Source organism: Coregonus clupeaformis, chromosome 34, assembly GCF_020615455.1.
Source record: "Coregonus clupeaformis isolate EN_2021a chromosome 34, ASM2061545v1, whole genome shotgun sequence".
Classification (NCBI taxonomy): domain Eukaryota; kingdom Metazoa; phylum Chordata; class Actinopteri; order Salmoniformes; family Salmonidae; genus Coregonus; species Coregonus clupeaformis.
Window position 1 is genome coordinate 42,882,618 of NC_059225.1, and position 23,603 is coordinate 42,906,220.

General features: G+C 43.8%; 1 protein-coding gene and 1 pseudogene across 2 annotated transcripts in view; one reads left to right on the top strand and one right to left on the bottom strand.

The window, feature by feature from the left end:
• neto1l (neuropilin (NRP) and tolloid (TLL)-like 1, like) overlaps positions 1-23,603 on the bottom strand; it is a 188,783-nt gene that overhangs the window by 51,141 nt on the left and 114,039 nt on the right. For both annotated transcript variants that reach the window (XM_041862197.2, XM_041862198.2), the window contains exon 7: positions 4,419-4,647. In XM_041862197.2, coding sequence (XP_041718131.1) covers positions 4,419-4,647 — 229 coding nt within the window. The remainder of the gene's footprint in view (positions 1-4,418; positions 4,648-23,603) is intronic.
• LOC121549620 lies at positions 8,195-9,968 on the top strand (annotated as a pseudogene).

The following is a 23,603-nucleotide window of genomic DNA, read 5'->3' on the forward strand; positions in this document are numbered from 1 at the left end:
TTTGGTCTTGGCCATTGTGAAGTTTGGAGTGTGACTGTTTGAGGTTGTGGACAGGTGTCTTTTATACTGATAACAAGTTCAAACAGGTGCCATTAATACAGGTAACGAGTGGAGGACAGAGGAGCCTCTTAAAGAAGAAGTTACAGGTCTGTGAGAGCCAGAAATCTTGCTTGTTTGTAGGTGACCAAATACTTATTTTCCACCATAATTTGCAAATAAATTCATTAAAAATCCTACAATGGGATTTTCTGGATTTTTTTCTCAATTTGTCTGTCATAGTTGACGTGTACCTATGATGAAAATTACAGGCCTCTCTCATCTTTTTAAGTGGGAGAACTTGCACAATTGGTGGCTGACTAAATACTTTTTTTCCCCACTGTATCTATTTCTCCTTTCTGTGTTTGTGTTCTGTGTGTGTGTGCGCTATGATAGCTCTCAAGCAGCATTGAGAGGGGATGTGAATACTATTTTTTCTGGGGAAACAGCACATCTTGAGATCCAGTGAGTCCAAGTCCAATCAACAATTGGTTAAATCAATTTGAAAATCTATGTGGAAATGTGACCATACTTTATCACTCATATATCTTCAATGATGCAAGTTAGACCTAGTGTATATAACATTTGCAAAGTCATCAACAGCTATTGTTTCAATTCAACCCAGAATTCAACTAAAAATAGACATTACAATTGGTCTAGGGTTTCAAGCGCTGGTTGATTTAAAATGTAATGATATTTAGTGATATTGAATTGTGTTTGGTTGTCAACGCAACCAAATATGCAGTGAGGGAAAAAAAGCATTTGATCCCATGCTGATTTTGTACGTTTGCCCACTGACAAAGAAATGATCAGTCTATAATTTTAATGGTAGGTTTATTTGAACAGTGAGAGACAGAATAACAACAAAAAAATCCAGAAAAACGCATGTCAAAAATGTTATAACTTGATTTGCATTTTAATGAGGGAAATAAGTATTTGACCCCCTCTCAATCACAAAGTTTCTGGCTCCCAGGTGTCTTTTATACAGGTAACGAGCTGAGATTAGGAGCACACTCTTAAAGGGAGTGCTCCTAATCTCAGTTTGTTATCTGTATAAAAGACACCTGTCCACAGAAGCAATCAATCAATCAGATTCCAAACTCTCCACCATGGCCAAGACCAAAGAGCTCTCCAAGGATGTCTTGACAAGATTGTAGACCTACACAAGGCTGGAATGGGCTACAAGACCATCGCCAAGCAGCTTGGTGAGAAGGTGACAACAGTTGGTGCGATTATTCGCAAATGAAAGAAACATAAAATAACTGTCAATCTCCCTCGGCCTGGGGCTCCATGCAAGATCTCACCTCGTGGAGTTGCAATGATCATGAGAACGGTGAGGAATCAGCCCAGAATGACACGGGAGGATCTTGTCAATGATCTCAAGGCAGCTGGGACCATAGTCACCAAGAAAATAATTGGTAACAAACTACGCCGTGAAGGACTAAAATCCTGCAGCGCCTGCAAGGTCACCCTGCTCAAGAAAGCACATATACAGGGCCGTCTGAAGTTTGCTAATGAACATCTGAATGATTCAGAAGAGAACTGGGTGAAAGTGTTGTAGTCAGATAAGACCAAAATCGAGCTCTTTGGCATCAACTCAACTCGCCTTGTTTGGAGGAGGAGGAATGCTGCCTATGACCCCAAGAACACCATCCCCACCGTCAAACATGGAGGTGGAAACATTATACTTTGGGAGTGTTTTTCTGCTAAGGGGACATGACAACTTCACCGCATCAAAGGGACGATGGACGGGGCCATGTACCATCAAATCTTGGGTGAGAACCTCCTTCCCTCAGCCAGGGCATTGAAAATGGGTTGTGGATGGGTATTGGATGGGTACCCAAAACACACGGCCAAGGCAACAAAGGAGTGGCTCAAGAAGAAGCACATTAAGGTCCTGGAGTGGCCTAGCCAGTCTCCAGACCTTAATCCCATAGAAAATCTGTGGAGGGAGCTGAAGGTTCGAGTTGCCAAACGTCAGCCTCGAAATCTTAATGACTTGGAGAAGATCTGCAAAGAGGAGTGGAACAAAATCCCTCCTGAGATGTGTGCAAACCTGGTGGCCAACTACAAGAAACGTCTGACCTCTGTGATTGCCAACAAGGGTTTTGCCACCAAATACTAAGTCATGTTTTGCAGAGGGGTCAAATACTTATTTCTCTCATTAAAATGCAAATCAATTTATAACATTTTTGACATGCGTTTTTCTGGTTTTTGTTGTTGTTATTCTGTCTCTCACTGTTCAAATAAACCTACCATTAAAATTATAGACTGATCATTTCTTTGTCAGTGGGCAAACGTACAAAATCAGCAGGGGATCAAATACTTTTTTCCCTCACTGTAAGAATTTGAAGGAAATGTATCTTCCATCTGTGCCACTGACATTGTCTGGCTTTAATTCCAGTTTGTCTACAAATTAATAATTGATATGTCGGATTCACATTCCAAAAACCAAAGTTAAACAATAGGACTAAATCAAATCCAACTGTATTTAAAGTGCATTTAAAGTTTGATTTGATTTAGTCTTATTCTTTAACTTAGATTTTTGGTTGAGATGGAGACGTGAATCCATCATATCAATTATTAATTTGTAGACAAACTGGAATTAAAGCCAGAGTAAATCAGTCGCACAGATGGAACTATCAAAGCAGAAGATAAGACTCCTTCCTTCAAATGTTGATGTTTGGTTGCGTTGACAATTCAATATCACTTTTGAAATACAATACATTGCCTATTAACTTGTCAACACATGAACAAATTATATGTTGGATTCACGTCCCCAATTTAACCAAAAATCAAAGTTAAAGAATGGGATTAAGCCAGTGGCTCAGATAATCAGATGATCAGATGATTGGCTCAGATCCAAGCAGTACATACATCTCCTTTAAATGTTGATATATGGTTGCGTTGTCAACCAAACACAATTCAATATTACTTTTGTAATACAGTAAATAGCCTAAAGTTAAGGCTATCTTACAAACTAATGTAACATTCAACCTTAAAATTAGTAACACTGAGGTTACTGTAACTATACTGTACATTTCTTATTATCTAATCATATAAAGCGTGCATGTTCAAGATAGCATGCATAGGTTGTTGCAGGAGAGATCTTCACAATTGCTTTAATAATCTGCGCAGAATCCCAAACGGCATTGATCACTTGCACCATGTACTTTTAATGTAATCTCAACTGCAATCCAGGTAATTTGGTTCTGCTATTTCGATGAAGCACTGTGATAACAAATTAATCTGTTATATAAATAATCAAATATGAACAAATTATACTTTGCTGTGCTTTTAAATGATTGAAAGTGAAGTGACAACTAAACCAAAGATCTGACATTGTATTTCCATTGGAATTTGGTTGTGCTTTTAGATGGTTGAAAGCGTAGTGATAACACACTGGATATTCAACTAACTTTTGGCTGTTTTTTTGAGTGGATGAATATAGGTTGTAATCTCATTGATCAATGTTTCAACCAAATATTACCCACTTATATGAAATGACGTGGTGTGCCCATTGAGTATTGTCCTAAGGGTACAGGTTATGATCGATTGTTAAAATAAGATTACAGATAAAAATCCTTACATCTGTTCATTCAAGCATGGCCAGATAATGAGTATCCTACCTCCGATACTTTGTCCAACCCCTTTTAACACTGCAGTATAACAGTCCTGTGGCGATACACTCCCTAATGGAACGTTCCCTCTCCAGTCACAAGGAGCTGTTTAAACGCTCATAAAAGTAAATGAGATCCTTAGACTGCACCTCTGCCCACAGCAGTTTGGCCCGAGCCCATTCTCTCTCTCTCAATGGACAGGGCCATAAACGACCACACCCGTGTTTCTTTAATGGCCACCACTAAAGATAGACTACGGCTGGCTTGTTTTTATTTTACATTTTAGTCATTTAGCAGACGCTCTTATCCAGAGCGACTTAAAGTTAGCGAGTGCATACATTTTCATACTGGCCCCCCGTGGGAAACGAACCCACAACCCTGGCGTTGCAAGCGCCATGCTCTACCAACTGAGCTACAGACATAGGGTTAAGGGGTCCACCTTTACACTCCCCCATCCCCATGTTCCAGTAAATGTCTTTACCGCATGGCTTTTAAATCTGCGCTTGCAACTTGCCTCAATATACAGTATATGTAATAGCCCTTGTATCATGGTGAGGTTTCTAGCAATGCCTATCTATGTGTGTGTGTATGTGTGTGTGAATGCATATTTCCATTTGTGTTTACTGTCAACTCTTCAATATGTATATTGGAAGGTGGTGAAGAGGATATTACTGTATGTGTGTGTGTTTGTGTGCGCGCGCGTGTGCACGAGCTCATTTGTGTGGGTGAACGCTTATGCATATACTATCAACAGTCCCTTACGTTCTTGGAAGGTGGTGAAGAGTATTCTAAAGCGGCTCCGGCGGCTGCCCTGGTCGGCCCACATCCTGATCACCCCCGTGGTGGACACCAGCATCACGTCGTTGGCCACCGTAGAGCAGAACTTGTTCTTCAGGTCCTCTACGGACGCACTGCCGTCGTACACCGCCACAAAGTTACGCTTACACTCATTACTGTTCTGCATCTCATAGTCCAGGAAACGCAGGTAGATCTGAGGAGGAGAGGACGTGGAGGAGAGTGAGGAGAGAGAGACGAGGAAAGCGGGAGGGATTTGACAAGGAGAGGTGGAATAAAAATAGATTATAGGTCAAAGGGAGAATGAAAAATAGAAAAGGAGTTTGACAAAGAGGATGAGGGATAGAGATGTTATGAGAAAGGGAGAATGACAAATGAAGAGGACAAAGAAGTGTTTAGTCATTCCTCCTGGCTGTATGTGTGTCACTGTCAGTCGTCACATCATCATTCAGTCACTGATATAGCAGTAAGCCTTGTAATGGCACTGCTTGAATAAGGTCACAGTCATTAAATGTACTTCTATCAAATCATAATAAACTTCCTGAGAGGGGTTTGTCTGTGGCTCACCTAGATCAAACATGTGTCTTTACAAAACCTACAGTCATCACACTCAGCACTACTGAGAGACCAGAGAAGTTGTAGATGAATCATTCAACGGTTCAGTCACTAGGCTACATATAGTATGATTGTAAGACATGTCTACACATCACAGTCTTCCTGTCTCTCTTTGCCGGATTGACTACAGACATTTGTGATGACCCTTATCACACACTGGAATAAAGCAAAAAACACACTTGTTACCTTCTTACATCACAGCCAGCTAGACCGTTTGAAATATTTACCATATCGTGATAATGAGGATCCTGTCTCACAGAATGATCATAGGGCACAGAGTTTTTCCCTGAGAGTATGACCTAACCAGGAAAAACTCCAGGCACTAGTTATGGCCTATCACTAAGGCCCCAGAGTTGTTTCTGGTTAGGTCCTGTGATCAGTAAAAACTCAGGGCCCTAGTTATAACCGCAACTCACAATTTCACATAACAGCCTGATCAATCTCAGTTAGTCTGAATCCCTGTCTATAAATATGAAACACATATTTCATAATGACCCTTTTCCACAGCAGCTCTTCACTGTGAGGTTAACACTTCCTGACACCACCAGCATCGGAGCCTGCCATTCGTTCATCAGACTGAGATTGGCCAATCACAGCTGCCGTTCTGGCCTGCTGCGCATAACGTCTACCATCATTAGCGTTAATGAGCGGCCGACTCGGGACGCGTGGCGGGGAAAGGTAACGCTATAACTGACGAACGGCACAGAAGCACAAAACTAATGGAGCCTGCAGTGTCAGCTCGGCTTCAACCAACAGATAAGTGGAATAGATAGGGAGAGGAAATCTCTCTCTCTCTCTCTCTCTCTCTCTCTCTCTCTCTCTCTATTAGGAGTTAAAACAACGAAAGCCAGTTTATGACCAATTAAAAGATGTGACCATTCAAATAAAGTCATCCCACACAACATTAGATACAGTATCATATTTTTAGTAAGCACCACAGCTTGGGGTTCGTCCTTCAGACCTTCAACATTAAAGACAGTCCACTGAGAATCCTATTGTGCAGCTCTCCGGGTATAAACCATTAATCTGATAGTCCTAAATGGTCTGGGCGATTACCTGCCATTAAAGAACAGGACATATGATCATACATGAGCTACGACAGCTCGAATCAATCCCACTCTGCAGGGATGAGATACGGAGACCTAACACATAGGCTTTATCAGGAGCCTGGCATGGCCTAGCATCTGGGTAGGAAGGAATAGGACCATGAACATGCTTGGTGTTTCCTTCCACTTGTGCCTTCAACAAGGAGAGACTTAGTGGGTATTGATGGATGTGGCCAGCCCAATCTCTTTCCCTCTGTATCACGCTCTCTCTCCTTTTCCATCTTTCTCCCTCTCTCATACAGATTAATTCAGACCTCGGGTGTTTTAAAAATCTGTTTTTTGCATCGCCCCGTTCAAGCCGAGCTCTCGTAACTAGTCAACGATTGTGAATTAGCAGTCGCTGGAATACATCATAAAGCCTAATGAAGGCCATGGATCAGGCAGATACAATCCCAGTGCGGTGTCGTGCGAGAGAGAGAGAGAGCGAGAGAGAGAGAGAGAGACGATCAACTGACAGAAACCAGAAACCCTGAGGGAGACATTCTGACAGCGCTAAGCCATGGAAGATCATACAGACAATTGTACAATTGTTTCAAATACTAATTAACAGTAACCAACAAAATAACGAATACATTGTGAACAGGTGTAACAGTAACGCATATTAATATACACTATACACTATAATATACACTATATACAATCAATGCCTTCCCATGTAAATCGCTAAAATAGATATCATTTTATTACCTTTATCAGTCTACTTATATTTCATTCACCTTTTTATTTAATTTGCTTTTGTCTCTTTTTCATTTTGTTTAATTAACTGTTCAGTCTATTGAAACACAACAACCCTTTGGAAGGGATGTCAGCTCGTTGGCTGGTGCCAACGGTGAGTGTGTGTGAGTGTGTGTGTGTGTGTGTGTGTGTGTGTGTGTGTGTGTGTGTGTGTGTGTGTGTGTGTGTGTGTGTGTGTGTGTGTGTGTGTGTGTGTGTGTGTGTGTGAGTGAGTGAGTGAGAGAGAAGATAGAGAAATAGTGTGTGAGTGTTGGTGCCTGCGTGGCATAAAGATGTCAAGGGACAGATTTGAACAAAGAAAACTAGTACTGGCTAGTCTGTCACTGTCATTGCCTGACTATCAGCTGATGACCAAATAAGATACTATCACTTCTCTTCTCTTCTTACCTCTCTCTCTAATTATATTAATGATTCATTGGGGTGTCCTGTTGCACACTGGCAGAAAGCAACACCCACTGCCCGGACATCCAGCAAATGTGTGAGAGAGAGAGAGAGAGAGAGAGAGAGAGAGAGAGAGAGAGAGAGAGAGAGAGAGAGAGAGAGAGAGAGAGAGAGGGAGAGAGAGAGAGAGAGAGAGAATATGTATCTTTCTGCCATTATTTTGATGGGATGTTGCAAAGCAATAGCGTAAAAAAAACAACCACAAAAGTGTTCGAAAAATATAGAGCTGTTAAAGATCAAAGAGCAAGTGCTGGCTTAGGGCCGGGGTGCAAAACTCCAATCCTTGAGGACAGCAGGGTCTAGTTGTTGTATTTCCTGCCCCTTTAAGAGCAGGAAACACAGAGAGCATGGAGGGAAAGAGAGAGAGACGGAAGTAAGGAAAGACTTAAGGAGGAGCTGTGTGAAGTCACTTGCTGAAGTGAAAGTAAATGAGAGAAGCAGAGGACTGCACAAACTTTCTCTTGCTCTTCACAAAACACTCTACACAGCTGCACAGAGACACCCTTTTGTCGTAAAAGAAGAAAAGCACAAACATAATCAAGTAAGGAGAGAGAGAGAGAGAGAGAGAGAGAGAGAGAGAGAGAGAGAGAATGTGCAAGAAAAGTTGATCTTTAATTGTAAGAAAGCATACAATCTAAGTAAATGTATTGTAGTGACTACTTTGAATAGCAAAGGATAAATCCTGTCTTGTGTTTGTTTCAATCATGTAGTCAAGTGAATGGCAGCATTAGTGAAAGATTGTGCCGTGGACGGGTATCAAATAAGGACTGTTCTTAGTAAACACAGCTATAAAAGATGACTAATTCCAGGAAGTCCTTTTATATTTATTTTGTGTTCCAGATATGGCATCCTCGAACAGTTCCAGTGCTCTATCTGAGGAGCAGTTCCAGTGCTCTATCTGTCTGGAGGATCTCACTGATCCGATCACCACTCCATGTGGACACAACTTCTGCCAGGCCTGTATCAGCAGATACTGGAAAAGCACTGAACAGTGCCAGTGTCCAATGTGTAAGGAGACCTTTGACAAAAGGCCTAAGCTCAAAATCAACACAACACTCAGAGAGGTTGTGAATCATTTTAAGGGGATACAAGTCAGAGACAGAGATGAGTCCCATGCTTAGCCTGGAGAAGTGGCCTGTGATGTCTGCACTGTGACAAAGCTCAAGGCCCTGAAGTCCTGCCTGGAGTGTCTGACCTCTTACTGTGAGACTCATCTGCAGCATCATCAGATAGCCCCAGCCCTGAAGAGACACAAGCTGATCAACCCTGTGGAGAACCTGGAAGACAGGATGTGCAAGAAGCACAAGAGACCCCTGGAGCTGTTCTGTAGGACTGACCAGATGTGTGTGTGTCAGTTCTGCACTGTGACAGACCACAAAGGTCATCACACCGTCTCTCTCAGGAAGGAGTTTGGAGAGAAGAAAGCTGAGCTGGGAAGGACAAAGAATCAAGTGCAGCAGATGATCCACAAGTGCCTACAGAAGGTTAAAGAGATCAAACACTCAGCTGAGCTCAGCAACAGAGATGCAGAGAGAGAGATAGAAAAAAGTGAACAGGTCTTCACCACTCTAGTCCGCTCCATGCAGAGAAGCCAGGCTGAGGTGGCTAAGATGATTGGAGAGAAGCAGAAAGCAACCCAGCGGCAGGCTGAGGGGCTCATTAAAGAGCTGGAGCAGGAAATCACTGAGCTACAGAGGAGACGCTCAGAGCTGGAGCAGCTCTCACACTCTAAGGATCATCTCCACCTCCTCCAAAGCTCGTCATCCCTGTGCACCCCTACATCCACCAAGGACTGGTCTGATGTCAGTATAACCTGGGACCAGAGCAAGTGGAATGTGCAGAAAGACATATCCCAGCTGGATAAAAAGGTGAGCAGAGCACTTACTGAACTTGAAGAGAAATTGAATAAAGTATTGGAGAAGTCAAAGGGTGATGAACTGAAGAGGATGCAGCAGTATGCAGTGGATGTCACTATGGACCCTGATACAGCACATCCCCTTATCATTGTATCTGGCAATGGGAAACTAGTGAGAACAGGTCATATTGAACAGAACCACTTCTACAACCTAAAGAGGTTTAAAAGTCATGTAGCTGTTTTGGCAAAGGAGGGCTTCTCCTCAGGGAGATTCTACTATGAGGTGCAGGTGAAGGGGAAGACTTGGTGGAATGTAGGAGTGGCCAAAGAGTCGATTAATAGAGAGAGCGTGGATTATACCCAGAGCAAAGATTATGGACTGTGTGGTTATCTTTTCAGGTGGACTATGAGGCCTTCACAGACCCCCATACCTCCCTCTCACTGAAGAGCAAGCCAGAGAAGTTGGGGGTGTTTGTGGATTATGAGGAGGGTCAGGTCTCCTTCTATGATGTGGACACCAGGTCTCATATCTTCTCTTTCACTGGCTGCACCTTTACAGAGAAGCTCTATCCATACTTGAACCCCTTTGATGATTATGATGGCTCAAACTCAGCCCCAATGATCATCACCCCTGTTAACCAGACACTGTGAGGGTGATATTGTGACACCGCTAAAATGGGGGCATTTGTAATACTGATTTTAGGACACATACATTATATTTGTATTACTTTTATCAATCTTAGCAACCTGCTTGTATGTAATACATTTTTGTCAGCTGACTTTGTTTGACTGTGAAATGTATTAAAACCCTTCTGCAAAACATATTTTAAGGAAAGCTTTCATTGGATTGGATTTGGTTTCCTGATCTAATGGAAACACTGTGACCATTGTGAAACTGACCCAGTGAACTTATAGTGAACTCAGTAGGTGAGAACTAACCCCAATAGAAGAAATGTGTATTTGAGTATTTGGTATTTAAAGATCCAATGCAGCCGTTTTTATCTCAATATCAAATCATTTCTGGGTAATAGTTAAGTACCTTACTATGATTATCAGTGGTGGGAGCAAGTCACTGTTGTTCGAGTCACAGCAAGTCTCAAGTCACAAGGTCCAGGTCTCAAGTCGAGTCCCAAGTAGAACAGCTCGAGTCTCGAGTCAAGTCCAAGTCGTGCATTCTAAGAGCAAGTCAGGTCACAAGCTTTTTCAAGTCAAGTCAAGTAAAAACTTTGTCTATTTATTGAGGAACCAGACAGCCCTTTTCATTGTTTTGTCAACATCAGATTTTGATTATGTAACAATACATTTTAACAACAAATTCCCAATGCAAGTAAATTAAGTAAATTATACATTTCAAACAATTTCATACCAAAAGACCAGTAGGCCTATGCTAGTAGTTCTTGCTTGATGCCCCATTGCTGGTGAGCTTGCAAAGTAAACATGTAATATTTTTGATCACCACATTTTTTTGGAGCTGCATATTTATATGGCAATCGTCTCTCCCTACAATTTGCCATTTGCGCTGCACCCAATCCCAAATCAGCAATCTGTTTGCTAGCTCAGTGGTTCTAAAATGTTAGTAAAATGGCGTTTTACACCTGCATTTTGTGAAAAACAGACCCCCATACCTCCCTCTCACTGAAGAGCAACAAAAAAAAATGAAGGTGTAAAACGCAGTTTTACAAAACGTTTGAGATCCACTGTGCTAGTGAACAGATTGCTGATTTGCTGTACAGCTATAGGATCAGGTGCAGCGCAAATGTCGAAAAGTAGGGAGAGATGGTGCAGGTGTCATCAGCCAATATCAACTAGGGATATCATGTCACTTCTCTGGAGTCCAGAGGAAGCAGTATAATACGCCTACCCTACCTGTATGCAGCGGAGGTTGCAGGAGACAGATGGAAAGCATGGTCTGTCTTAGCTCTCAAAACTCTAGGCAGCATTCTGGCTTCACCCTATAGTTCTCAGCCATTAGCTTTGCCCACTACTGCCTCATGTGAACTACAATCCCGACGCTGTTTTTTAACGTTTATAAACATTAATAGGCATCGCTTGCGATATGGCTTTCGAAACGGCTTTCGGCCCTTAACTTTCAACAACAAGAAAGAATCCTTCAAATACAATAGTTTTGCGAAGATCCAAACAGCTATGGGTGCCTCCATCCGATGAAACTACACTTACGCTACACTTTCCGAGTTGCGCTTAACCCCAGGTGTGCAGAGCATGCTAGATAGCTAATTAGCACAGCTATCAGACATATAGCCAGTAGCCTCCCAAACTAGTACTATCTGAAATAGGAAAATTATCAATGAAATCGCCAGGTAGCCTAATGTTATTATTCTGTCAAAAATGCGTCCATAGTAGATTGCAAAACTGTATACAGTATATGGATAACTTTTGTATGGATAATATAAACGTAGGCCTACTCTGTATTTACCAGGCAAAACTGGAGAACATTTAAAAAATGCTTTTTGGATAGCCTGCCTTTGCACGCTAATGCTGATGACTGGTCATTGGTCAACAATCAAGATGCACATCTTTTTGTTCTAAAGCACAGATTAGATGTTTTTTAGACAATAATTTCGTGCAGTACCGTAGGCCTATGTTAGAAACCAGATAAAATAGGCAAAGGTATAAACATACAATACAAATGGTATACAGTGAGGGAAAAAGGTTTTTGATCCCCTGCTGATTTTGTACGTTTGCCCACTGACAAAGAAATGATCAGTCTATAATTTTAATGGTAGGTTTATTTGAACAGTGAGAGACAGAATAACAACAACAAAAATCCAGAAAAACGCATGTCAAAAATGTTATAAATTGATTTGCATTTTAAAGAGGGAAATAAGTATTTGACCCCCTCTCAATCACAAAGATTTCTGGCTCCCAGGAGTCTTTTATACAGGTAACAAGCTGAGATTGAACTCTGAATGATTCAGAGGAGAACTGGGTGAAAGTGTTGTGGTCAAATGAGACCAAAATGGAGCTCTTTGGCATCAATTCAACTCGCTGTGTTTGGAGGAGGAGGATTGCTGCCTATGACCCCAAGAACACCATCCCCACCGTCAAACATGGAGGTGGAAACTATGCTTTGGGGATGTTTTTCTGCTAAGGGGACTGGACAACTTCACCGCATCAAAGGGACGATGGACGGGGCCATGTACCATCACATCTTGGGTGAGAACCTCCTTCCCTCAGCCAGGGCATTGAAAATGGGTCGTGGATGGTTATTCCAGCATGACAATGACCCAAAACACATGGCCAAGGCAACAAAGGAGTGGCTCAAGAAGAAGCACATTAAGGTCCTGGAGTGGCCTAGCCAGTCTCCAGACCTTAATCCCATAGAAAATGTGTGGAGGGAGCTGAAGGTTCGAGTTGCCAAACGTCAGCCTCGAAACCTTAATGACTTGGAGAAGATCTGCAAAGAGGAGTGGGACAAAACCCTCCTGAGATGTGTGCAAACCTGGTGGCCAACTACAAGAAACGTCTGACCTCTGTGATTGCCAACAAGGGTTTTGCCACCAAGTACTAAGTCATGTTTTGCAGAGGGGTCAAATACTTATTTCCCTCATTAAAATGCAAATCAATTTATAACATTTTTGACATGCGTTTCTCTGGATTTTGTTGTTGTTATTCTTTCTCTCACTGTTCAAATAAACCTACCATTAAAATTATAGACTGATCATTTCTTTGTCAGTGGGCAAACGTACAAAATCAGCAGGGGATCAAATACTTTTTTCCCTCACTGTATGTAGACAGTTTCATACTCGCGACCCTCCAGAACCTTCTCCACCTTGAGAACCACTGCGCTAGCTCACCTGACCTGTGTTGATCGACAGTTTGCTGGTCCAATCAGAGGGCCGAGCGTGCATTTCACTAGGCAATCTGTTGCACTTTTTTTTTTTGCAAGTGCGGGGCTGCCTGTGTCTACTGTCTCTGGCTGTGCAATGAGTAATCCATGGAGACTCTATGACAAAAGTCATGTGACTCGAATCCAGACCTCTGGTGATTGTTTTCAATTAAAATGGTCAAAAAGAAACAAGAATAGCTTCTTAGCAAAGAGTAATTTCTTAAGCAAGAATTTAGCTTGGACTGTCTTGGAGTGGTCTGAGTGGGGATGGGAAAACTGAAAACTAGTTGTTATTGGAACTCTCTTTCTTATAGGTCGTTTTCAATAAAACGTCACAATACATTCAATTTGCTATGCTAAAACCATTGACAACTATGTGCAGTTTTCAAGGGATTATTAAATAAATGTTAGAACTATTTGGTTTTAATATCATCACCTATTGTGCATAGTCAGAACTACACATTTCCGATTATTCCATGCAAAACAATTGCCCACATTTAGCTCTATCATCAGAATTACACAGCAAGTAACTGCATGCTTTTCGTGATCAGTAAACATCAATGATCATGTAATTTCAGATACGTGAAGGTACCTATCCATTTGGCATGTAGCTAGCTAAGCAAACAACATAATTTAGCTTGCTTCATCAGAGATTTTGGAAAGAGCTTGACATCGGCAAGTCCTCGTCCTGGTAAAGTTGTCAGTCGCACTACTGTCATCGCCACTATAGATGGTAATCAAATCAAACAATATTTGGATATAGTCATCTAGTTTATCCCCTGAAAGTTTGCTTGTTATTAGCCAAATTGACGTGATCTGTTATTAGCTAGCTAGCCTATTTGACGTGGTTCATCAATCAATGTAGCGTGCAGTTACTTGCTGTATAATTCTGATGATAGAGATAAATGTGCACAATTGTTTAAAATGGAATAATCTGAATATGTAGTTCTGATTATGCTCAATAGGTGACAATATTAAACCCAAATAGTTATAACATTTATTTAACAAACCCTTGAAAACGGCATGCAGTTGTCAATGGTTTTAGCAAAACAATTGCGCACATTTAGCTCTATCATTAGAGTTACAGAGCAAGTAACTGCATGCTTTTCATGATCAGTAAACAGCAATGATCATGTCATTTCAGGTACGTGAAGGTACCTATCCATTTGGAATGTAGCTAGCTAAGCAAACAACATAATTTAGCTTGCGTCATCAGAGATATTGGAAGAGATTTTGGAAAGAGTTGTCAATGGTTTTAGCGTAGCTGTGGGTCTCCTTGCCCCCCAGAAGGCAAATCGAACACTCTACACCTTATTGTGACATTTTATTGAAAATGACCTATTGGTCTATTAACTCATTTACTGCCTGGTGATGTCACCAGGCATGCCAAAACTCCATCCCACCAAAACAGGCGGAAATTTAAGGCGGTCTTTTCAAACTGCTCTTACACTAAAAGGGCATTATCATCATTTTCATAATTTCACAGTATTATTCCAACCTCATAGTGTGGAAATATTTATATATAAAACACAGGAAAATCAAATTTTTGACTGCACTGGGCCTACAATACTTTTTTTTCTGTGTACTTGAGTATTTTCAAATACACATCCCAAAACATTTTTATTTGAGTTTTGAATGGTTATTTGTAAAAACCAAATAGTCTACCAAATTGTATTTGAGGGTATTTTCAAATACTTCGTTCAAATACTATTTTAAAATACATGGGTTAAATGCATGGGAGTGTAATTGAGTCAGTGTATTTTAGTATTTGAAAATACTTTCCAAGGGTATTTCCAAATACATTAAAATATCAAACTACTTATCTATTCAAATAAAATATATCTGAATACTTACTTCAAATGTATGTAAAGTAATTGAGATATTTGAAATAGTATTTTAATCCAGGTCTGGCCAATTGATACAGTAGATACAGTGTGAGGAGCACTAGAGGACAAGCGATCATCCCAGTGACCCCTGCTATTTAACATCTCTAAACCTCCTTAGATCCTTCAACCTCTCCCCTCACCTTTCTACCTCTCACCTTTCTCCCTCTCTCTCCTCTATATTCTCCTCCCTCTCTCCTATCTACCTTTCTCCCCTCATCCATCTGCCTTTTTCCACTCTCCAGTCTCCTCCCTCTCTCTCGCCCTCTTTTCCCTCACCTTTCTCCCTCTTTACCACACCCATCTCCCTCCCGCCTCTCCCCTCCCCCCTCCTAAACCTATCAGCAGAGTAACCAGCAACCTCTGGCACCACAGCAAACTGCCAGGACATCCAGCAATGAGGCAACAACCTTTGGAAAGGATATCGGTTGGTTGGCTGGTGCTATCGGTGTGTGTGTGTGTGCGTATGCGTGTACGTGTGTGTATATGAGAGAGAGAGAGAGAGAGAGAGAGAGAGAGAGAGAGAGAGAGAGAGAGAGAGAGAGAGAGAGAGAGAGAGAGAGAGAGAGAGAGAGAGAGAGAGAGAGAGAGAGAGAGAGAGGGAGAGGGAGAGGGAGAGGGAGAGGGAGAGGGAGAGAGGAGAGAGAGAGAGAGAGAGAGAGAGAGAGAGAGAGAGAGAGAGAGAGAGAGCGAGAGCGTGTGTGCGTGGCATGAAGATGTCAGGGGACAGATTTGATCAAAGAAAACTGGTATTTGGTGGCTAGTCTGTCACTGGCACTGCCTGACTATCAGCTGATGACTTGTCCTGAAAGACAGATCAGCTGGGGAAAATATGACATTAATTTAAATCAAATAAGATATATCACTTGTCTTTTCCTCCCTCTCTCCCTCTCTGTGTCCAATCCTCCCTATGACTTATGCCCCTCACTAGTAGTCCTGGCAGAAAGGCTGGACTACTCCACTAAGTGGTATAGAGGGAATCAATGTGGCCTTATCGAAAAGACCACAACATTTAAGAGGGGGGCAAATTTATTTGTAACACCAATTGTATGGTAATACATAAGAGATGGTCATAAAGAGATTTTAATTTGATTTTCTTAGGATCCCCATTAGCCGACGCCAATGGCGACAGCTAGTCTTCCTAGCGTCCGACACATTACGAAAAATACATTACCAAAAAAATACTTTACAAGTGACCTACATTTAAAAACATAGACATTACAGATTACACATACATGTCAGTACATACACGCAAAAAGTAGGTCACATTGGGAGAGGCGTTCTGCTGTGAGGTGTTGCTTTATTAATTTGTTTAACCAGGTTTGCTGTTCACTTACGCTATATGAGATGGAAGAGAGTTCCATGCAATGTCTCTGTATAATACTGTACTGTGAAAAGACCCCTGGTGGCATGTCTGGTGGGGTAAGTGTGTGTGTCAATGCTGTGTGTAAGTTGACTATGTGTGACAAAGTGAAAATGTAGAGTTTCCATCAACCTCGCTCGCGCTGCACGCAATGTAGATATCAAAGAACACCGCTGTTCGCGGGCAGAGTAGTGGGTGAATCCATTCACTTCAGAAAAAGGTGTGATATTAATCACATTTCCTTTCATTAGGTGTTGTTGAATTCCTAAAAAATATTTGCTGCCATTGTACTAAGGTTGGCAATACGAGAGGTCTTCAGACTTACCATTTTTGTATTATTTTCCTTGAAAGATCAACTAGTGAGTTTTGAGTGCTTCTCCCCTATTTGGAAAGTTGGTCTGCCTGCTCTTCAGTCTGAGAGAGATATTCTGAGAGTAGGTTCATGTCTCCTTCTTCTGTACATAAAAGCTGTTTAAAACTGTATAACACAATAGTGTCTTTGGAAAACTGGTTAATAGCGAATGTGACTATGTATATATTTATGTTGTCGTTAAAGTATTTAAAGCCAATAATCAAGTGTTTGCTGGCTTAGCTAGTTACAGTATGTTAATGACGAGCTAACTAGCACCGTAAGTCAGTGCACTGTAATGTCATGTTAGCTATTGCTACCAGGTGATTGATTGGTAACTCAAGACTTGTTTATCGAAATATTAAGTGAATGTTTATTTTCTTACTACCTTAAAAGGTTTATATAAAAAGGGTTCTACTTGTGCTCTGTATTTATGGATTGATGTCACTTCACATTGAGGGTATGTATCATTACTGTTGCTCCTCTCTAATAGATATCTTGTGTCCTACCTAACCAGTGAACGTGTGGCTGTGACTGTCCCGTTAATGCCTGTCATCACTGTTTGATATGCTTTACTGTATTTTTGTTATTTTCTAAACACAACGCATGTATACTATACGATCACTTTGTGCATTGAGTCTGAGAGAGATATTCTGAGAGCAGTGAACGTGTGTGTCACGAATTAAGCCGAGGCTGACCCTCCTCCTTGCTCGGGCAGGTTTTTGCGTTCGTCGTCACCGGCTTACTAGCCACTACCGCTCCATTTATCATCACTCCATTTGTCTTGTCTTGTCTTGTCAATCACACACACCTGGTACTAATTCCCTCATTAGTCTGTGTATAAGTGTTCCCTCTGCCCCCTTGTCCTTTGTGAGTGATTGTTCATTGTGAGAGTGAGTAGCTCGGTTGAGCTCCGTCATTCACACCTCATCACAGAATCACTCACCCACTATGGAGTCAGCGGGAGAAGAGCGCACACCTGGAATCGTGGCAACGGTCCAGGAGCATTCCATGATGCTGGCCAGCTTGGGGGAAGCGATGGATCGGGTTCTTCAGGTCGTCCAACGCCCGGAGAGAAGAGGAATCGATCTGTCGAGACGAGCTGGCCAACCGGATCCAGCCACCTACATCACAGCACCCGGAGGGATCCAGATATCCCGACCTCGGGCGTTTGATGGGACGCTGGCTCTGTGTCAGGGATTCCTTCTCCAACTGGAGCTGTACTGCTCCAGTGTCAGGCCGGCACCATTAGATCGAGAGCAGGTGTCCATCCTCATTTCCTACCTCTCGGGGAAAGCCCTGGAGTGGGCCAACGCGGTTTGGAGAGAAGGAGGAGCTGCGTTGGAGGACTACAGGGAGTTCACCCGCCTATTTCGGGCGGTTTTCGATCACCCGCCCGAGGATTGAGAGGTGGGTGAGCAGCTGGTCCACTTGAGGCAGGGGATGAGGACAATACAGGAGTTCGTGCTGGAGTTCCGGATCCTGGCAGCAGGGTCCGGGTGGAACGAGCTGGCCCTGATCAACCAGTTCCGGTGCCATCTACGGGAGGACGTCCGACGGGAGCTAGCCTGCCATGACACCAGTTTGTCTTTTACCGAACTGGTGGACATGGCCATTCGTCTGGACAACCTGCTGACAACCAGAGAACGTCCTGGAGGAGGGCTGCCCGTTCCCGTCCCGATCGACGCGGATCCAGAGCTGGGTGGTGCCTCGCACCGAGAGAGCGGAGGACGACAGCGCCAGTGCCAATCGGAAGGCACGAAGGGACATTCCACCACACGTTGTCGTCAGCGCTCTTTTCGGTCAGGAGGCGGCCGGCAGGGCACTCTCGCATCACCCCAGGTATTGAGCACCCACACTTGTTCAGAGACCACTGCTGCGCACTGTACCATACCCATATACTTTCCTGATTACATGACAGTTCCCAAGTGTAAGGCGCTAGTAGATTCAGGCGCAACTGGGAACTTTATGGATAAAACTTTCGCACGCCGCCAGGGCATTTCATTAGTTCCCCTATCCATTACACGCCCCATCAGAGCACTTGATAGTCGACCATTAGGGTCCAGGTTTATAAAGGAAGTACCAGTCACCATGATCACACAGGAGACGCATTGTGAGCAGGTCACTTTTCAATCATTGAGTCTCCTGCTTTCCCTGTGGTGTTAGGTAATTCCGTGGCTAGCACTCCACAACCCCACTTTCTCATGGCCGCAGAGGGTTCTCACGGGGTGGTCGCGAGAGTGTCAGGGTAGGTGTATGGGTGTTTCCGTTGGTGCAACCACGGTGGAAAGTCCAGACGGTGCCACCACCGTGCGCATTCCCCCCGAATACCATGATCTGGCACAAGTTTTCTCCAAGAATAAAGCAACTAAATTGCCACCTCATCGGGCGGGGGATTGCGCAATAAACCTTCGGGTAGACGCTGTACCTCCCAGGAGTCATGTGTATCCCCTGTCGCAGGCGGAGACAGAGGCTATGGAGACATACGTCACCGAGTCACTGCGTCAGGGGTACATACGTCCCTCCACTTCACCCGCCTCCTCAAGTTTCTTTTTTGTGAAGAAGAAAGATGGCGGTCTGCGCACGTGCATTGACTATCGACCACTGAACAAGGAGACGATTAGATTTAGTTATCCTCTCCCCCTCATTCCGTCAGTGGTTGAGTCATTGCATGGAGCGCGCTTCTTCACTGAATTAGATCTCAGGAGTGCGTACAACCTGGTGCGTATCTGAGAGGGAGATGAGTGGAAGACAGCATTCAGCACAACCACGGGGCATTATGAATACCTGGTGATGCCCTATGGTTTGATGAATGCTCCCTCAGTCTTCCAGTCCTTTGTGAACGAGGTGTTTCGGGACATGCTTGGTCGCGGTGTAGTGGTCTACATCGATGACGTCTTGGTGTATTCCGCTACGCGCGCCGAGCATGTGTCCCTGGTTCGCAAAGTACTGGCCTGACTGTTGGAAAATTACCTTTATGCTAAGGCAGAAAAGTGTATGTTTTTCCAGCAGTCCGTCTCCTTCCTCGGATACCGCATTTCTACCACAGGTGTGGAGATGGAGGGCGACCGCATTGCAGCCGTGCTTAATTGGCCGACTCCAACCACGGTAAAGGAGGTGCAGCGCTTCCTTGGCTTCGCCAAATATTATTGGAGGTTTATCCGGGGCTTTGGCAAGGTCGCAGCTCCCATTACATCTCTGTTGAAGGGTGGGCCGTCCCGGCTCCGCTGGTCTGCTGAGGCTGACAGGGCCTTCAGTAACCTGAGGGAACTGTTCACCTCAGCCCCGGTACTGGCCCACCCCGATCCATCACTACCATTCGTAGTGGAGGTGGATGCGTCCGAGGTTGGGATGGCACGCCACCCAAGCTCCGCCCCTGTGCGTTCTTCTCAAAGAAGCTCAGCCCGGCGGAGCAGAACTACGGCGTTGGTGATCGGGAGCTGTTGGCTGTTGTCCGAGCTCTCACCTTGTGGAGACATTGGCTCGAGGGGGCGAAACACCCATTCCTTGTCTGGACGGACCACTGTAACCTGGAGTACATCCGGGCAACGAGGAGGCTGAACCCTCGCCAAGCCAGGTGGGCCCTATTCTTCACCCGGTTTGATTTCACACTGTCATACATTCCGGGTACGAAGAACGTGAAGGCAGACACACTGTCCCGGCTGTATGATACAGAGGAGAGGCCCAGAGACAATACCCCCATACTGCCAGACTCCTGCATCGTGACGCCGGTAGTATGGGCGATGGACGCGGATATAGCGCAGGCATTACGCACAGATCCATCTCCACCGCAGTGTCCAGCTGGGCTGCAGTATATGCCTGCGCTTATCCATGATCGTCTGATCTACTGGGCACACACGTCACCCTCCTCTGGTCACCCAGGTATCGGTCATACAGTGCGCTGCCTGACCGAAAAGTAATGGTGGCCTACCTTGGCTAAGGACATGAGGGTGTATGTTTCCTCCTGCTCAGTGTGCGCCCAGAGTAAGGCACCTAGGCACCTCCCAGCGGGTAAGTTAAAACATTTACCAGTTCCACAATAACCATGGTCTCATTTGAGTCTCAAGGGAACACCACCATCCTGGTCGTTGTGGACTGCTTTCGAAGGCCTGCCACCTCCTTCCTCTGCCCGGTCTTCCCACGGCTCTGCAAACTGCAGAGGCCCTGTTTACACATGTTTTCCGGCACTACGGGGTACCAGAGGATATAGCGTCTGACGAGGTCCCCAATTCACGTCAAAAGTCTGGAAGGCGTTCATGGAACGTCTGGGAGTCTCGGTCAGCCTGACCTCTGGGTTCCACCCTGAGAGTAATGGGCAGGTGGAACGGGTTAATCAGGATGTGGGTAGGTTCCTGAGGTCCTATTGCCAGGACCGGCCGGGGGAATGGTCGGTGTTCCTGCCATGGGCAGAATATGCCCAGAACTCTCTCCGCCACTCCTCTACGAACCTAACGCCATTTCAGTGTGTTTTAGGTTATCAACCGGTTCTGGCACCGTGGCACCAGAGCCAGACCAAAGCTCCTGCAGTGGATGACTGGTTTCGGCGCGCGGAGGAAACGTGGAACGTGGGTGCCCCTCCTCTTTGCTCGGGCAGGTTTCGGCGTTCGTCATCACCGGCTTACTAGCCACATTTATCATCACTCCATTTGTCTTGTCTTGTCAATCACACACACCTGGTACTCATTCCCTCATTAGTCTGTGTATAAGTGTTCCCTCTGCCCCCTTGTACTCTGTGAGTGATTGTTCATTGTGAGAGTAGGTAGCTCGGTTGAGCTACTCTTTCCTTGTATGTAGCCAATGTGGATTTTCCCTTGTGCTAGTTTCGTTTTGACGCTTACTGCGCTTTATTCATGTACACTGAATAAACTCTGGATTTCGGTGCTTTTACCTTCTGCGCCTGACTCCGTCATTCACACCTTATCACAGTGTAGCTGTGACTGTCCTGTGAAAGCCTGTCATCACTGTTTGATATATTTTACTGCAGATAAAAACCAAGTCAACCTGAAGTGTGGGTGTCCGTGTGCCTTTCTTCTGGGTGGCTATATGAAGTTGGTTACATATGTAAACAATTTGGAATTTTCAACACATTAATATTTCTTATGAAAACAAGAAGCGATGCAATCAGTCTCTCCTCAATTTTTAGCCAAGAGAGACTGGCATGCATAGTATTGATATTAGCCATCTGATTACAGTGAAGGGCAAAACCTGCCACTCTGTTCTGGGCCGGCTGCAGCTTAACGACGTCCTTCTTTGCAGCACCTGACCATATGACTTGACAATAATCAAGATACGATCAAACTAGAGCCTGCATGACTTGCTTTGTGAAAAAAAAAGCAGAGCATCTCTTAATCACGGACAGACCTCTCCTCATCTTTAGGGAAAGGAAAGGGGGGATACCTAGTCAGTTGTACAACTGAATGCATTCAGCTGAAATGTGTCATCCGCATTTAACCCAACCCCTCTGAATCAGAGAGGTGCGGAGGGCTGATCGACATCCACATCTTCGGCGCCCAGGGAACAGTGGGTTAACTGCCTTAATCAGAGGTAGGACAACAGATTTTTACCTTGTCAGCTCAGGGATTCGATCCAGCAACCTTTAGGTTACTGTCCCAACACTCCTACCCCCCCAAGCTACCTTAAAACTATTGAATCAATATGTTTTGACCATAACAGTTTACAATCTAAGGTAACACCAAGGAATTTGGTCTCCTCAACTTGCTCAACAGCCACACTATTCATTACCAGATTCAGCTGAGGTCTAGAACTTAGGGAATTATTTGTACCAAATACAATGCTCTTAGTTTTAGAGATGTTCAGGACCACTTTATTACTGGCCACCCATTCTAAAACCGATTGCAACTCTTTGTTTAGGGTTGCAGTGATTTCACTAGCTGTGGTTTCTGACACGTATAGCGTTGAATCATCAGTGTAAAAAAGGCTGTCCTGCTCCCCTCCTTTCTACCTAACTTTACCTTACAGTCCCTTCAGTTTCCTTTGAGTCCCGTTAGTTTGGCTGTCCAGCCTAGCTTAGTTATCCCTCACCCATCATGGCCCTGCCATTCCCAACCAATCAAAGAGCTTGGAAAGGTGCATCTGGACACTGCACCCACCCACTCAGGTCAGAGTGTTATAGTCATCCGAAGAAAGAAGACCCACATTTTCTGAGGACTATTTTTAATGTGGACAGTAACTAGAATACCTGCATGTTGTGCCTGCATTGAAATGTAAGTTGCAGGGGGGTTTATTGGGTTTCTTTTTACATGTTGTGTAATAATGGGTAATAACCACAAATTACCTAGTAACTATGATACATTTGCAGCCATATGTTCTATTGTACAGGTATTGCTATTCTTTAATGTTGGAGTTGCCAATACTGCTTGGCATATTGTTTATAAAATTGAGCATTTTACCCCGTTGCCATAAGTGTCATTGTTGTGTTGGTAAGCATAGTTTTTGTGCACATGCTACACCCGGCGCTTTCTATAGTGGCCTTTGTTAAAGTGCTTTTGCGGAGCTTCTAGAACCCTCCCAGATGGGTCTTGGAGCTCATGAATGCGCAGAGTAATTTACGACACTCTGGCGCTGGGGCAGATCAGATAAGATCTCAGCAAGGAAGATTCACGCACGGGGCTGGAGAGGGTACCATAAGTCTTTATCTTGTCAGTCTCAGTAATTGGTTTCTCTCTCTCCGACAAGATGTTTATTGTTTAGGTTTATGTTTATGCTGAAATGTTTACAGCACTGTTTATATCTGTGTTATAGTAGTGTAATATTATGTTTATTCATTCATGTTTATATAGCATAATTATGACACTTTACTGATTCTGTTATGTTGTGCATGTTCTTGCCTTATAGAACTACAATTAATTCCGATGAACACAAGTACTATTCCACCAAGATTAATTCCCAGTCAAGATCCATGTCGACGCCAAGAACGGCCACCTGCACCCTCAAAGCC